The sequence below is a fragment of the Parambassis ranga genome, chromosome 20, assembly GCF_900634625.1.
Source record: "Parambassis ranga chromosome 20, fParRan2.1, whole genome shotgun sequence".
In the NCBI taxonomy this organism is placed as follows: Eukaryota; Metazoa; Chordata; class Actinopteri; family Ambassidae; genus Parambassis; species Parambassis ranga.
This window is the reverse complement of record NC_041040.1, coordinates 14394429-14410456: the sequence shown is the minus strand read 5'-3', so window position 1 is coordinate 14410456 and position 16028 is coordinate 14394429. Positions and strand designations below refer to the sequence as shown.

The 16028-nt window shown below is 41.9% G+C and overlaps 1 protein-coding gene across 1 annotated transcript in view; it reads right to left on the bottom strand.

Moving 5' to 3' along the window:
- The window catches only part of pou6f2 (POU class 6 homeobox 2), a 56866-nt gene that overhangs the window by 14875 nt on the left and 25963 nt on the right, over window positions 1-16028 (bottom strand). The window contains exon 4 of the mRNA XM_028433335.1: window positions 10247-10560. Within this exon, the coding sequence (XP_028289136.1) occupies window positions 10247-10560 (314 nt within the window). The remainder of the gene's footprint in view (window positions 1-10246; window positions 10561-16028) is intronic.

Below are 16028 nucleotides of genomic sequence, written 5' to 3'. Positions count from 1 at the left end.
TGCCTCCTCTCGTCTGAAAGTCATCCAGTTTTTTCTCGATAATCGCAAGATTGTCTTTTATGTGTCCAGCGGTCGTCCTTCGGAAATATATAAACGTCTCAAACCATGAAAAACTACAAGCCTGACTGAAAGTACGCAAACAGAGACGCAACATAGTAACTGATGCAAAACAAGTACGTGGGTGAAAACATAGAATGTATATATAGTGTAGTGAGTTGACATTGACAAGAAAACTTCACTTAAGGTGTGGGAATAACAGGGATAATATAACTACATTTTAGTTAATGTCCAGTAAACACAGGAGCTCTCTGGTAGTGATGACAAATATTTAAAAAAAGAAGATATACATTAAATAGTACCTAATCCCTATGTGACAGAAGAAGTAATAAAAAGCAAGCTTTTGCATGATATGGCAGACAAAGCAATCATCACTTTAATACAACATTATGATGGACATCACCACCTACTAATTACAACTATTACTGACCAATATTTGGTCATTGATTAAGAGGTGCTAGCTGAATATTGATATCTGCCAGGAACTGAAAGTCAGCAGATAATCCTGCTCCTCCCCGGTGCTCTGATGCTCAGTATACCTTAGCTTAGCTAAGTGAAGATGTGAATATAAAACACTGACTTGTGGCTCTTTATGCCATGTAGGTAAAATCTTAGTATAGTGTATTTGTGATGAGGACACAGAGAAAAAGGCAACCGACAGCCAGTTAAAGAGAAGCCACAGATCACGACACAAATAATGTGATCTGCTCAGGCGAGCACGCCCACTGTCTCCCTGAAAGTCGGCTATGCTTGGTGTCATTGCATGAGTGATAGGTTGTTGTAGGAGCTTTCAGATTTATTTGAAATATGATCATTGTGTTTTATTCGATGATAGCCCCTTTAGATGCCATGTTATTCAAGTAAATCTCGGCGAAAAGAGAGCAGGCTTTATTGCTGCATCTCTTGCACTGGGTAATATGGACAGCAGAGGCAGGAATAAGGAGAGGTGAGGCTGTGTTCAACACCTAAACAGGTGATTTTCCGCCATGGTGACTCCTCTCAACACCTCGGCAGGAGGCACAAAATGACAGACCAGGCCTAGCATTTGTACTGATTGCATGTGTTGGAGGAGATAAACAGTGATCTTCCAGTTTGTACAGCCTGCATGTTAACCATTGTGTTTGATTCTTTTCATTCGCCATGAAAAGGGCAGTGTCAGCCAGTTGAATGTTAGAAAATCATAAAGTAAGTATTTTTAAATATTATTTATGTTATTATTCTTTAGTTTCTACCATCCCCAGACACTGCTACAGCATATCAATCATCCATTATCTGCTCTATAAGCGACACACTCTGATGGCAGGGCCCAGTTCTTCAGCCCTCGACATCACCTGGTGGTTGTTGCCAGGGCATTATGAGTAGTGTGCATGAAATCGGATGCATGGCAAGAGGTCCGTGCTAAGCTAAAAACGAACCTTCACTAGTCAGCTGTCCTGTTAATGCTGCTCTCTAATGTTCAAACTGTACAAACAGCTTTCACAACGTTTACACTAGAATTATAGAGTGTATCAAAGAAAAACAGCTCTCATTAAGCTCATGTTAGACTGACGGCAGACTAGATGTTACATTGAATCACTATCCCATCTAATGGTACCAAGTGGTATTATGCTATGCGATGGAAAATCTTATAAATTTAACCTTTAAAAAACCTGTTTCTTTTTACATTCCTATGCTTAAAAGCAGTGAAATCTAGCACTGCCAAAGCCTCCATTATATCATGTGACATCATTCTGTCACCTTTGCCTCACTGCAGCAGCTATCACTCTCTCCATTATCCCAGTTTAATATAGCCAAATATACAAGGCTACATAGGGATCTACAAACCCAACATAAATGTCTCGGGGTGGAAAAGAAGCCTGCAAATTGTTAAAAATGCATCTTTTGAATGAAGAAGAGGTAGACTAAACTTCGCCAGGCTCTCCGTCGCCTGTTTGACCATGAGGGTCATGTGGTGCAGCAACCCGTGTAATCTCGGGAATAGAGGGAAAAATAGTGTCCACGCACACTGTGGAGAGACCCCTGGAAAATCGCCTGACATAAACTAACTGGAGTTTATTCTTGGTTTTTGCTCTTTTCATGTGCCTGTCTCTTACCTAATTTCTTTTTTTGTGGGCTTGCACAGGGAGAAAAAGGCCAAAAGATAAATGGACAAGCGCTGCAGATGCTTGTGAAGGGGCAGATTTGTCTATGCTCAGGCTTCAGTGGTGTGTAAAACGTATTTTCTGCTCATCTATAAATCAAAAACAGAATCAAATGTTTATCTAATGGAAAAGGGTTAGTACACTGAAAGACCAAGAAGGATTTAACACAACAGTGATGACTTTAACTGGCAATGGATGTAGTTACATGTAAGCGTTTTCATTACCAGTAGAGTCAAATGAGGTAGAAGCTGGGAAAATGTAAGTCATGTGGCAAAGCTTTATTTGCCATTAAAGTGGACCCAACAGTCGATACTGCTATTGTTTCTGGGTGAAAAGAATGTCCTTTATCTGGAACAACATGCAAGTTTCCCTCGTTCATTCCAGCCGCACATCTCTGTCTGCTCCCTGCTCTTTTCCCACTCCAGAGTGAATGTAATCAGCTGTGACATGAGAAAACACGTTCTCTGTCTGTCAGGACTCTGCTAGTCTTCCTCTGACAGTCCTCTGCTGACTCTCCTCCTCCTCTTTCTCCCCCAAAATGGCCTCTCCCCCACCTCCCTGTCTCCCCTTCCTCACATCCGCTGTGCTTATGAACATCAAAATGCCATTAGGCCCTCCAAAACACCTCTGGTCCCTTGGTTGGTGAGGCCTCGCACTGCGGTCGTGCACTCTGAGCCCTCCGAGTGCCGACTATTGCTCACCACTGGGCCTCAGCTACATCTGCTGTGAAGAATAAACCCCAAAAACAGCCATTCTTAAGGAAAGTATTGGGACATGAAAGACAGATAGAGCAACCGGAGCAGATAACGCCCGGCAAAACACAATAAGGCTGCATCCAGGGACAGTCGGACATTGTAATTGCTTAAGGCAGTGAAGGGATGGTGGTGGCAGTGGGTGTGGTCGTGGAGATGCCTGAGGTGGCATGGTGGGTGCTAATGAAGTGATGTCATATGAAACACCAGAATGACAGCTAGTTAACTGAGGAGGTTTGGCTGATCAGATAAAATGCATTAACTCCAGGAAATGGATATCGTGAACAGTCTCAGAAATGGCCATATCTAATGAGGCAAAATGCAAATGAGGGAGGAAAAGAGTCATGAAAACGTTTAAACTAACTATAAAGGGATGATGGAGAGCCAGACAGTGGCCGTCAATCTCCCCACTCATTACCTTCATGTGAAATTAACAGCAGCTTTAATCATTACATAAAATCTGCTCCAGCCCATTTGTTGATAATTGTGAGGCACAGCGGTTCAGAGTGGGTTCTTAGTCATCAATCACAGCAGCAGTATATTTCCTCTAGTTCGGGGACACTCGGAGAGTAAAAATATAAGTTATACTACAACCCTTTTCCACTATTCCTCTTCCTGAGGAATGATCTATAATATTTAGCTGTTTCCAGATGTATTAAATTTGAAACTACTTGGTGATTAAGTATCTACAGGAAAGTGCTGACCATTTCAGCTCATGATGTGACATATTTGGTGCAGTTATTTCTGTACCATGCTACTCCTGGGTTGGAAATCACAGCAGCAACCGGTGTTGCAGTAAATCTACTGCTGCTCCAGCTCTGATTTTAAAGTGGATACCTGGCTATGGTTGTAGTTGCTGCGAGAAAATGAAAAATAAAATCATTAGAGCCAGAAGAGAGAAAACATGAGGCCTATTATTTTGGTTTATTAACAAAGACCAGCTCAAATATCAAATATGTAAGAACATACTTCTTGATTCTAAGAGGTTTATTTCAACTGGACTGATTACAGCCTATCTTTTCCTTTGGGTGAAAATGGCATCTCTTTTCACCCTCCTGTTGTTTGACATATAAATATAGCATTTGAATGACTTTAATATCCTCCTAATCAATGTCCAGTGATCTTTTGATGTCCTCAATTCAATATAGGAAGGGTCATCCATGCCGCAGCTTTATAAACACAATAAAGGTAAATGATTACTCTCCACTGTGGTGTCCAAAAATATGGCCAGTAATGAAGAGAAATGGAGGAGTTTGAGGAGGAGGCCTGTCATGTGTCATTGGCCAACTCTAAGCCCTAAGATTAATCACGAGAGAGGGGCTCTGTGGCTAAGATGTGGTCACCCTTGATCGATAAATCCGCCACCCTCCCTCCCCTCCTTGCATGCCTCACTGCTTCACTGTCTGTCTCCCTTTTTCTCCAAAACATACACAGTTGTTGGCACAAGCTAAATCAGCATAAGTGAAGAGATGAATTGATGAAATGTACAGCAGTATGTGTATTGATTACCTCAGTTTTGACTTCAAAGGCTTCCCCTAAAGAAAATACACTCTATTTACAAAACCTATTAATTGCACAAAATCATCCAGAAACAGAAGCAGAGACACGTAAAGCAAGTGCAGGGCAGCACAGTACAGTGCAGTTTAGAGGAATTCACTTCAATACACTGTTAAATATACACCAAATCCAGCCTCAGTCAGCTACAACTGAAAACACTGTGGAGAAGAATTTCTGATAACATTCTGCAGGGACCAGAAATGGGACTTTTGACTTGGTCTATGAGGAGGGCATAATGCAATAACATTGCATTAAAAGGGTCTTTTTACAGCGTGGCAGTGCTGCGCAGCTGTATTCCTTGTGTGAGCGCGGTGCTCTGTTTGCGGTCACTAATGGGCATCAGAAATTACAGGCAGTGGAATCGCGCCCCGCGGGGGGACTGGCCTCCTCAGCGGAGCGGAGCACTTAGACGGTGTCTGGAAGGCTGCTGGAGGAGAAAGGGGGGAACTCAATGTCACAGCCCTGCCTCATAATTAAAGAAACCCTATTCCTTATCCACTGTTAGGTGAGCCCTAGCTTGGTGCTCCATCTGAGGGCTCCCCTGTGGGCGTCTAATGCGTGTTGCCCCCAGTGTACATGTGGGCTGATCAGGGAGCTGTGCCTTTCTGCTGGGTGTCTGAGCTGGAAGCCCTCTGCCCACCTCCAGGGTAACGGGGCCAGCTTAAGAAGAATTGCAGACCTCAAAAAGGAAAATATCAGCCTGGTGAGGTCTGAAAACCACCAAGTCAAGAAAAGGAAGTGCACTGCCCAGTGTAGGTGCAGTTTTAAAAGTGCCTCCCAAGTTTTCCAAAATGATCCTTCAGAAATATGAATTTAAGTTTCTACCTATTTAGAAATTCAAAGCTCATCGTTGGTCCTTAAGTCTGTAGATTTTCTCCCTGCCTAATCCCTCATTTGAAGTAAATAAAAAGTAGTAGAGCTGTCATGGTCAGGTTGTTTTCCTCATCTAGCTCCCATGCTTTATAATTATTCATATGAAATGTGGTGCTGTTGATGGGCAACAGTCTTATTTTCTGCTTCAGTCAACAGTGCACATTTGTATTTCTAAATTGTGAAGCGCTTGTTATGTAAGGCAATTTTCTGCCTTCTTAAGAGCTGGCTCTCCTGTGCATTAATAAGAGGCTAGGCTGAGCAGCTGCAGAGCTGCTGAGGGCCTGTTCATGCTCCTCTAAACCACACAGCCACCAGCATTTAAACACAGGCTGCTCCAACACACCACGCACATATTTAAAAGTTTTATTAGAAATGTGTGATTTTAAAACAGGATAATGCTAGGCTCAGGCAGATTATTGCTTTGAAATAAAATTAAACGTGTGTTTGCCAGACATGCAGATTTTTGGTACCAAGGCATTTTATCCATATTTATTTATTGACTCACCAAATTAATTACATTTTCCACCAATTTTATTTTCCAAAATGTTTGTTCTTCAACACACTGCCACTGGCAGAACCAAAAGTCATGCACTTGGTATTTTACTACAGGAAAACTGTTCACATTTTTTATTTAAATTCTGCTTTCTTCAAACCACTGTTGAATTCTAAAGTGTTAGATAATGGACACTTCCCTTTTTACTTGAGTGTGACCAGTTTCATTGACAAGCCACAGCATGTGCCATTGGGTCTAGATTTGAGCATGTCATTTTAATTCTGATTTAATATCCCACAGAATGATGGTGGACCCGGTTTGCTAAATTGAATGAACATGGAGCTGATCTGGAAAATCAATTAATCAATGTGCAAGGCTCATTTAATACACATGTTAATATAATGGGAGCAACACCCACTGCCTATAAAAAAGAGAGATATTTGGAGCAAATTGGACAGTGGTGATTTTAACAGCGGTTGACATAAGTAAAAGTGCACTGCAGCGGAAAACGGTGACATGAGTGTCTGAAGGGGCCTCAGCTGGAGACAAAAGCAGCAGAGATGGGCCCGAGATTTGAGGAGGATGTGGGGGAGGAGGAGGAGGAGGAGGAGGAGGAGGATGGCAAAGAGGTGAGGAAAGATGGAGAGTGCAGACAGTCAGGCCTCTGAAAGGCCGTTGTGGTTGGCAGCAGCTGACCTTGGTGACGATGGGTTTTCACCAGAGGCTTCTAATGAAGGCTGATTGCCAGGGAATAGTGAGGGAGCCAAGGGGTAGAGAGGAGAGTGTGGAGGGGGGAAGTGAAGGAGCAAGAAGGGAGAGGGTAAGGATAGAGAGAGAGAAAGAGTGAGAGAGAGAGAGAGAGAGAGAGAGAGAAAGGGATTGAGGAGAGACTCAGGTAATTGCAGCACTTGTGGGTTGAGGCCCTGCGGTCCTGTGATGTCGGGGTGCAGTGGGGAAGAAGAGAGATGTCTGTGGACGCTTTGGTGGTAAATTGTGGAGCACAGGGATAGGAGGCAGGCCCCTAGGCTGTAATTACCCCTATGAGTGTGCGGATGGAGAGTGGACAGGCCCAGTGTGGGGCTCTGACAGCGATCAAGGAGACGACTGCGAAGTGGAGAGAGACAGACGGCAGGAGTCTGACGGAGGAGGAAGACAGGACGCCTCCACCTCTGCCAGGCCCCCCGAAAAACCAGCCAGCCAGACACTGGACCAAGGTCAGAGGCTATTAGTGAACACACAACATGCTGGTGACAAGACAGCCATGACAAGAACAGCAGCGTTGTTTCTGGATGAAGAAAGACATAATGTAGAAGCAAGGAGGCCAATAAAAAGCAGCTAATTAGATCAGAGGCAGAGAGAAAGAATGCTGGGGCTCCACTGGATGGCGCAGCCGGGTCAGGAAGGTCCAGGCATACAAACTGGAATAAGAGATTTGATAGGCTGGCCTAAGCTTCCCGCTGCCACGGATCAGTATGTACTGCCTCTCCTCTCCCTGCCTCGGCTGATGTAACTCACTGGAGTGGCAAATTACACCAGACCTACAGCTGTAGCCCGACATTATGATTAATTTGATCAGTAATTTCTCCTGTTTTTCATTTTAATCGCCGCGACCATTCTGCTGTGGCAGGTCTTTCAGATCTAATTAAGATCAATTCCGGTGTAACAGACTTGGTGCGCCTTTACCCCCGTCAAATCCCTGAGCTCTCCGGGCGTGGAGAAAACCCACAGCTCTAATCAATCAACTTCCAGCAAAATCCAGCAGGCTCCCGCAATCAGCCCATTAACACACTTAAGCAAATTTCATAATCTCCCCCCCGTCTATTTGTCATCACTGTGGTGGCTATTTCAGGCAGCTTCCCACTGTACTCTGGCTGCTGGGGGAGCAGAGAGGGAGACTGGGAGGTGTAGAAAGGTAAATTTTTCCTCCATTTAACTAAATTAGCTGCAGTAATCGAAGTCCAGACCGTTGACTCAAGGGGACTTAGTCTGTTGTAGAGTGATTTGTATTCTAATCTGGATATTAATGAGCCAATTAATGAATTTTGTCCCACAAATTAAAAACACAAAACACTAAAAACACTAGGGATGTAATGAATGATCAGGATTTTCTCACTATGAGAATATCACTCACCTCCCATGAGAAGAGAATTACAATGGGACATTAATTGGAACATAATGAGTGTTTGTCTCTGCAGCCCTGCGCTGCCTTTTTCTGCAAATAGCTAAATGGCTGAGTGACTCTACTTGTCTGAATAATGACAGAAAGAAATAGGGGTGTTATCTGTGTAATGCTCATTGTATTATGGTAATTATGACTCCACTTTATTGCACAAACCTGTTCCTCTGGGTAAAACATGGTAAAATCACCAATGCCCTTCTGTGCCTTTAATTAAAACATACAAAAGGCTGATCATGGTGAATATCCATTCTTCTGCTTTCATGCTTTGGGAGTTGGCTTGAATTAAGAACTTCTATAAGGTGTTTGGCGACTCTGGGACTAAAAATCCAATCACTGACCCCAGCAGTGGAGGGAGGCGGAGCAGCCGTTTAAATCCTATTGCAGCCTTGAGAGGGTGCTGAGGCCCCGGCCTGTCCTTGAGCGAGCCCCTTGCAGCGATACACACTTTGACAAACCCAGCACAGACCCACAGAAACTAAACCTTTTACGGCCATTCTGCTTCATACACACACGCACACACACACTCCATAATCCTATTTGATGAGCCAATATCTTAATGATACCTGATGTGGCCCCTTTGCCCCCCTCAAGGGAGGTCTGTCCTCAGTCATCATAATCAGCCAGGCTGCTTCTTTTAGAAGAAGACCATCTATATAAAGCTAACAGTCTGAGTCTCATCAATGCCGTAAGCTCCTGTTGTTGTGTGTAAGAGGAAGATATTCAGAGTTTTGGAAATACTAAACTAACAAGTAAATCAGCGTGTTATAAATAAGACAGCAAGTGTTTGTATTCTGTCTGATGGGGGCTTAATGCAGGAATCTGTATGTTGGTCAGTAGCTTTTTTTATCCACAGTCAGACCGGACAGTGTGTTTGGTGCGATGTAGCAGCTAGCCTTTGGAGCCCATTAAATCCAGAGGCTGTTTTTCCTGCTGAGTCTCACTAGGCCGTGACAGGGCCGGAGAGGGCTGCAAGGGGAAACAAATAGCCCAACTCATCCTGGCCATAAAGAAGCTTGCACCACAACCCAATAAGGGCCTGACGCTGATGAATGTGACCAGGGACAGAAAGGCGACCCTGGCTAGTCTCCACCAGAAATGAAACCACAGGGATATAAAATAGGTTATTATCGTCACACAGTGACAGGCAGACGGACAGAAGGAGAGAGATGGATGGATGGACAAAGTGACTAAAAAGGAGGCTGAGTAGGAAGAGCAGCAAAGATTAAGGAGCTGATTACGACTGAAAAGTCAAAGGACCGCCAACCTCAGGATCCCTTCTGGATCAGAGGAGGAGGATACATTCCTCTTGTCTGGTTGTGAGTTTGGATGTGCACAAGTGAACCAAGGCTTCAGCAATAAGATGCATTCTAATAGCTTCACATAGACAGAAGAGCTGCCAGCCTCCATTCAAACAGCACCACTTGATAAAGATTAAGTGCTGACAGCAAATCAAGCACTGATTATATTGCTTAAGCACTGCATTTTCTCAAGGTTGAAATGCCTAAATCACAACATCAACAATGACACTATTCAAATGCACTCTTTGGCACTTAAGGTATTTTCTTCTTTAAAAAGACTTACATACCTGGTTTGTGCCCTTTACATCAAATTACAGACTGCCTAGGCCGTCTCCAGCTTTATTAATAAAGGATTACATGAACGGGCATGGGCATGAATCAGAGCTTTAGACTGGTGAATATGGCAAAAATTATGCAGATAAACAGGGTGAATTAATAAATCTGGAGTTGGTCAAAATGAATTATGGCATCACAAGTCAACACAGATATTAACAGTTACACCAGACAATTTACAGAAAAATATATTTGACAATGACGTGTGTGCGTTGCCACTTTTTGGCAACTGTGTTGCACCTAAAGGTGTGGATGTGTTAATTTAAATACATTCATCAAAGCTTACAGATTGCATCATTAACGTTATCAGATTTGCTTTTGCTTTCAGACAAAAATCCTCTGCAATCATCTTTGTTTCATTTTTAAAAAACTACAAATGGTGGGAGCAGATGCAAGTAACATAATCAGTGTATGTATGAACTCTGAGGACGGCTGGTTCTAACACCTATCTATCCAAAGTACATAATGTAAACTCTACAAAATTCTAATTTAGACAAATCATTAAAGATTGTGTTGTATGGAACTTAACATCAACACAACACATCGCACACATCTTCACTCACCGGCAAAGGCAAGGGCGGAGTGACTGGAGAGGGAAGGCTGCGGGCCGGCGACTGGTTGGGCCGATGTGGCGGAGACTGCTGCGGCTGACCGGAGGTGGAGGAGCAGGCAGAGCCTGGAGAAGGGACAGAGGTCTGCTGCTGGCTGGGCGGGGTGATGTGATGCTGAGATGGCAGCTGGTTCTGAGCGTGGGAATGGGCCTGTTGGTGGTGGTGTTGCTGTTGTTGCTGCTGATGTTGCTGTTGCTGCTGGTGGTGCTGCTGCATCTGTTGGAGTTGCTGCAGGTGCTGGAGCTGGGAGTTCAGTGATGAGGTAGCTGTTGATGAAAGGACACAGGAAACAAACAGATGAGCTCTGACTGACAACCTGGCAACAAGTGTTTTATCACATGAACTGGAAACCATCATTATCTGAAGAATATTCCAACACCTCAGACAGAGATACTGCACACACGGAGCTCTGGGTGTACAGGGTGTATAAGTGAGAGACAGATGTAAATTGCATGGAGCCACAACAAGGTGCTCCAGGGTTTTTTTTTTTTGCTTGACTGATAGAGTCAGTGAATTTAATTTAGCTAGTTGGAGGACAAAGCTATCAAGCCTGACTGATATAATTGCTCTCTCTGGAGCCAAAAGTCGTCATTGTCACTTGGAGAGTGACAGAATCTTTGGTTTAACGGCAGAAAATCTCATAAGAAAGAGACATCCATCTTGACTGAGTTCAGAAATAAAGCCATTAACTAATTGGATCCAATAATGGCACACCATTAGATCTCATTTCTACATTTAAATGCTTATAAATTTTTATGCTGTTTAAAAAAATCACTCAGGGTGCAGTTACACCAGCCATGCAAATATCTTCAAGAGCTCAGAACATTTATATAAAAATCCATGTAGAAGCATCTTGCTCCCATGCACAAAGCTTCTTACAGTCTTTTTTCCCTCTGAAACATCCAAATACAGCTCACACAAGCTTTCTGTTTGAATGTCAGAAAAAAAGAACACAACACAGTGTCTATGGAAAATATCAACAATAAAACCATATGTGGAATATCAGGCTAAACAACATCTGAGCTGACCTTCACAGCTGCTTAAAAAGAGGAAAGGACAAACTGAGTTTCCATACAGATACAGTGGATACAATAGATTTATTTTAACCTTTGTATGCAGTGTCAGAAAGTTCTTGACAGATTTATTTTCACTCAGAAAACAAAAAACAACTGCCAGTGTTACACAGAACACATGATTAAGACTTCCATGATATTCATTTGTCTGTGCACTGGGCTGCATTAGAGAAAGACCTGTCCTTAATTCACATGACAAATTCAAGGTAGAGATGCAAAGTAAAGATGTCAAAATAGAAACACATGGAGCTCCTTGTTTACTTCCTGGGGCGGTTGATATAAGTCCTATGACCTGTCTATGTGCTATGAAACTGATTCTGGCTGAAGATGCACGAGGTCAAAGTTCTTAGCAAAATGCTTTACTTGTAAACATTGTGCTAAGCCTGTAAGACGGAAGGTAGCTAAAGCTGTGGTTAACTGGAGAGCTACAAACAGCAGCTAACAAAATCGAACACAATGAGGAGACAGACATCATTCACCAAGAGCCACTTTTTAACCCTAACTAAGAAACTAAGAACTAAGAACTAAGAATACATGAAGGTGAGAAGACAGGTAGGATGAACATGTAAGCAAGAAAACAACATAAAGGTGCTCTACATTAATTAAAGTAATTTTACTTTTAAATAACTTCATTTCAAACTTCATTTTTTTAAGTAGAAAAAAATAACATTCATTAAGTTATTCGTTTAGTTTTTTATTTATTGAACTGACTACACGCATAAAGTATCCAGGAGTAGGGTTAATTAATTTTGCACTGTGAAACATTGTTATTTTTATTTGGACAAATTGTGAACGATTGTGAACATGACGGAGACAAGCTTGTATACACACTGAATCAATGCACTTAAATAATTTAAGCATGCTTGTCTCATAAAAGATGAATAAAACATCAGGGCAGACAAGTCTTTGATTAGTGTGGTCACTACGACTGCAGGACGGGCACAGATGAACATTTGATGAAGATCAGATCGTCCTCCTCTTTCCCCCACTCTGCAGAGGCACAGCCAAAGAGAGCCGACGTCTCTTGGCCAGTAAACACTACACTTTTACATTTCTTCTACCTCCTGACACATTGACACCTCTCTCCCACCCCCACCATGAATTATATATCATCTGTGCAAACGGCAAGAGTCCAATTCTCTCTTGAAATGTTGGGGCAAGTTGTCTAGCGAGCACCGAGCCCCTGACAGGACCGGCTTTTTTCCTTCGCAACTTCACAACGACAAAATGTTGAGCCCTATCTAAAGATGGAATAAAAGGGAACAAAGACTGAGAACACAAAAGGGGGGTTAAAATGAGATTTCTGTCAAAAAATTATAAAAACCAGGAGAAGATCAAAGACGATTGGAGAATTTCCTCCAGCGCCAACCATTACGCCAAGAAACAAGAGGCACAACAAAAGAATATGAGGCAAAAAGAAAACAAATACAGAGGGAATATGGAAGAAGCCCCATGTGGCCTTATTATAAGGGCTACACTGCAGGTAACTATATTCTTTAACAGCAGTGCTTTATAAATTCTGTCATCTTGTTAAGACTGTCAGGACCACTGACCCTCCCTTCCCCTCTAACTGGGCAACTGGCATTTTGAAGCTCATTCTTTTAACCACAGCTGTCTGATTGCTTTGGTTGAGCACATAATCCAAATGGCTTGTCTCAGCTAATTGTTTGTGCTCCTTCCTCCAGCAGACGCGGGGCCAAGGATGAGAGTGGGAGCTTCACTTATGATGGAGGGAGGGCGAAAGGGTGCCAGGATCCTATAGTGCTCATTATATCTCCCACTGTCTCTTTGTTGTGTTTCATATTCACCAGTCCTTGTCTGCTGCGATGCAAGCAGCGCTCCCACTTAGTCATCATGCCTGAGGTGTGATAGAGCAGAGGTCTCACTTTCACTGTTGTCACAACTTGGCTGTGTTAATGTTTATAATGAGGAATGAGCAGCTAAATGATCAGACACAAGTTGAACTTTGATGCATTTAAAAGCATCATCTGTTAAACAGCAGCACTGAAACGTCTGTGGCCTCCAACCTCGGTACACTGAGAGACTCTCTGTTATCCCTCTTTCAGAGCTTTTGTAGCTTTAGTGCCACAGTAGAAATCAACTGTTATCTTTGACTGTCCCAGCCCTGGCTTCTGAAGCACTGGAGGACGAAGTGAGACTGATTGTCAGAGGTCGAAAGGCTAGGTCAGAGCTGGCTCATTCGTCAGACAAAATGCTATTTTTGTTTCCTGTGCAGTTGAGGAGTATTGTGTATGTGTGTGTGAGGGTGTGTGGTGGTAGTGGGGGGCTGCTCCCTCATTACCAGTGCTGTCTCAGTAGTCCCTCTCAGCCCCCCTATTACAACACTTTTCTCTCTGGGGTTGATTCAACTCCTTGTTTTCCTCCCAATGCTCAACACTTACATTTACAACTGTTCCATGTATTATACATCGTATACATCGTTTGTGTGTGCATTTTCTGTGTAGTGATGTTGTCGGCATCAATGTCCAACCACGAAAAGTGAATATAAAGGAGTGTCTAGCATGAATGAGTCAGTCTTATCTTCATCTGCATCCAGATAGTGTTAAAACCAATTAACAAGAAGAAAATTTAAAAAAAAAAGTCAATTAAAAGTTCTAATTTTGTTTCTCTTCATTGCCTCTAAACTAATCCTCTTGAAATAAGAAATGAGCATTTTTACTTTCTGTTCGCTCACATCATAAAATGGGTAAAAAAAGACATAATAATAATAATAATAATAATAATAATATATATATATATATATATATATAAAAACAACAATAAATTATGATGCTGCACAGAAGCTAGTGCTCATACTGAATGTGTATAGTCAAAAGGTTGTTCAAAGGCTTTAGACATTTAGGTGCGTATATATATATATATATATATATATATATATATATATATATATATATATATTACAAGACCATTGGCCAAAAATGTATTACACATCTTTCTGGTTGTAAATTGGATGGTTTTCAACATGTATTGGTTTCTAAGCTAAAAAAAAAAAACATGCTTAGCAAGGTAGCTACAATGCTAACAGGTTTATCATTAGCTGATTGGCTAAGAAGCAGTTTTACCTGCAAGTGTACTAAAGCTACTTTAAAATGTCAGGGTGAATATGACAGCACCTTTTTCAATTTATGAAATTTATGAATGTTATTGTATTCTGATGAACTTTTAAATGTAACTACATAGAGTCGCTCAACTTTTATGTTCCCAACTAACAGCGCCTGTATGTACATGAGTCTTTAGCTACATTTTGTAGGTATAGAGCACATACAGTAACTTCACTCCTGTTCCTGCTTATTCTACATTTTGACTGTGCTTTACATGTATTGTGTTAAGTGAAATATGAAAACATCTTTTGATGCATTTAGTCTTTCTGGAAAGCAACAAATAGGTGCTCATCATCTTATAGTCCTTAGAAAAGACCCTGCCAAGGCTAGTGTGAAGAGTGACTGCAGTGTCATAGTAATCACACCTCCACAAAAGGACTTTCATTTTACCAAAGTGTGTGCGCTCCACGTTGCATAAAGCAGGGTCAGAAGAAGATGGAGATGATCATCTCATGTTGGAGGAATTCAAGAATGCTGGGCATCAGAAAAGAAAGCATAGTTCACAAACCTTGAAAAGAATGTATTGAGTTCATAAGAATGAATAGAATCTAGCAGTGTCGTTTATGTTACACCGGTTAGTTATGTGGATGTAAGCACACAGCTTTTCTTAACGATATACTTATTCACTCTGAAGTAGTTCTTGTACTTGGTGTTGGTGTGCATCACATGCATCACCTCTGCCATTCGGCTCAAATACATAATTTAACTAAGAGCAGAAATGTCTTCATCACACTGTGCTGCACAGTCTGAATGTGTTACAGAGGGGAGTGCTGTAAATTAAGAGCTAATGAAGAGCCTGTCAGGAGTTGATGAAATTGTCCGATGTGACCCGTCATGTATTTTTAGGAACTCCTTGTCTAAACACAGCTGCCATTCTTGAACAAGAGAGGTGAGAGGGGACAAACAAACTCCCCATTACTGCCCTGCCTCACGTTCCACTATGGAAGTCCATAAACCACTGTCTCAATTGCCTTTTCAGTGAGTCACACCGATAATTACTCCACTGGAGGTAAGGAGATTTAGACTCTATGAGATCTGGTAATTATGAAGGTGGTCAAAGGAAGGTCATTTTTTACTCTGCGGATTAGTTTGGAGCATTCGCATGCTGATGAAGGGAATCAAACCTTTTTTAACTTTTATCACGTTGGTCCATTTGTTTAGCACTTGTCCACGTAAAGCAGTAATGGCCCTTGTTTTTTTTTTTATATATTTCTTGTAAACTCAATTGTGACTCCTGAAGTCAATATTGTGATTTTGTACTCAGACCTGAGATCAACTTTTAAATTCTAAAGTTAAACTGTTAATTTAAAGTCTGAAATCTAAAGTAAAGTTCTAATCTAATCTGAATTCTGTAAAACAAATTAACAAATTCGACCTTGCATGAAGGGAAATTGTTATATGTCTTCAAGTGCAAGATGGGTCACATTTTTCAGTGACGTACTTATGACCTTAAGAAGACCTGAAGAAAGAAAGACAGATAAAACATCAAAGAAAAAGCAGAAAACCTAAATTCTTCTGCACAGTTTTACTTTGTATAAC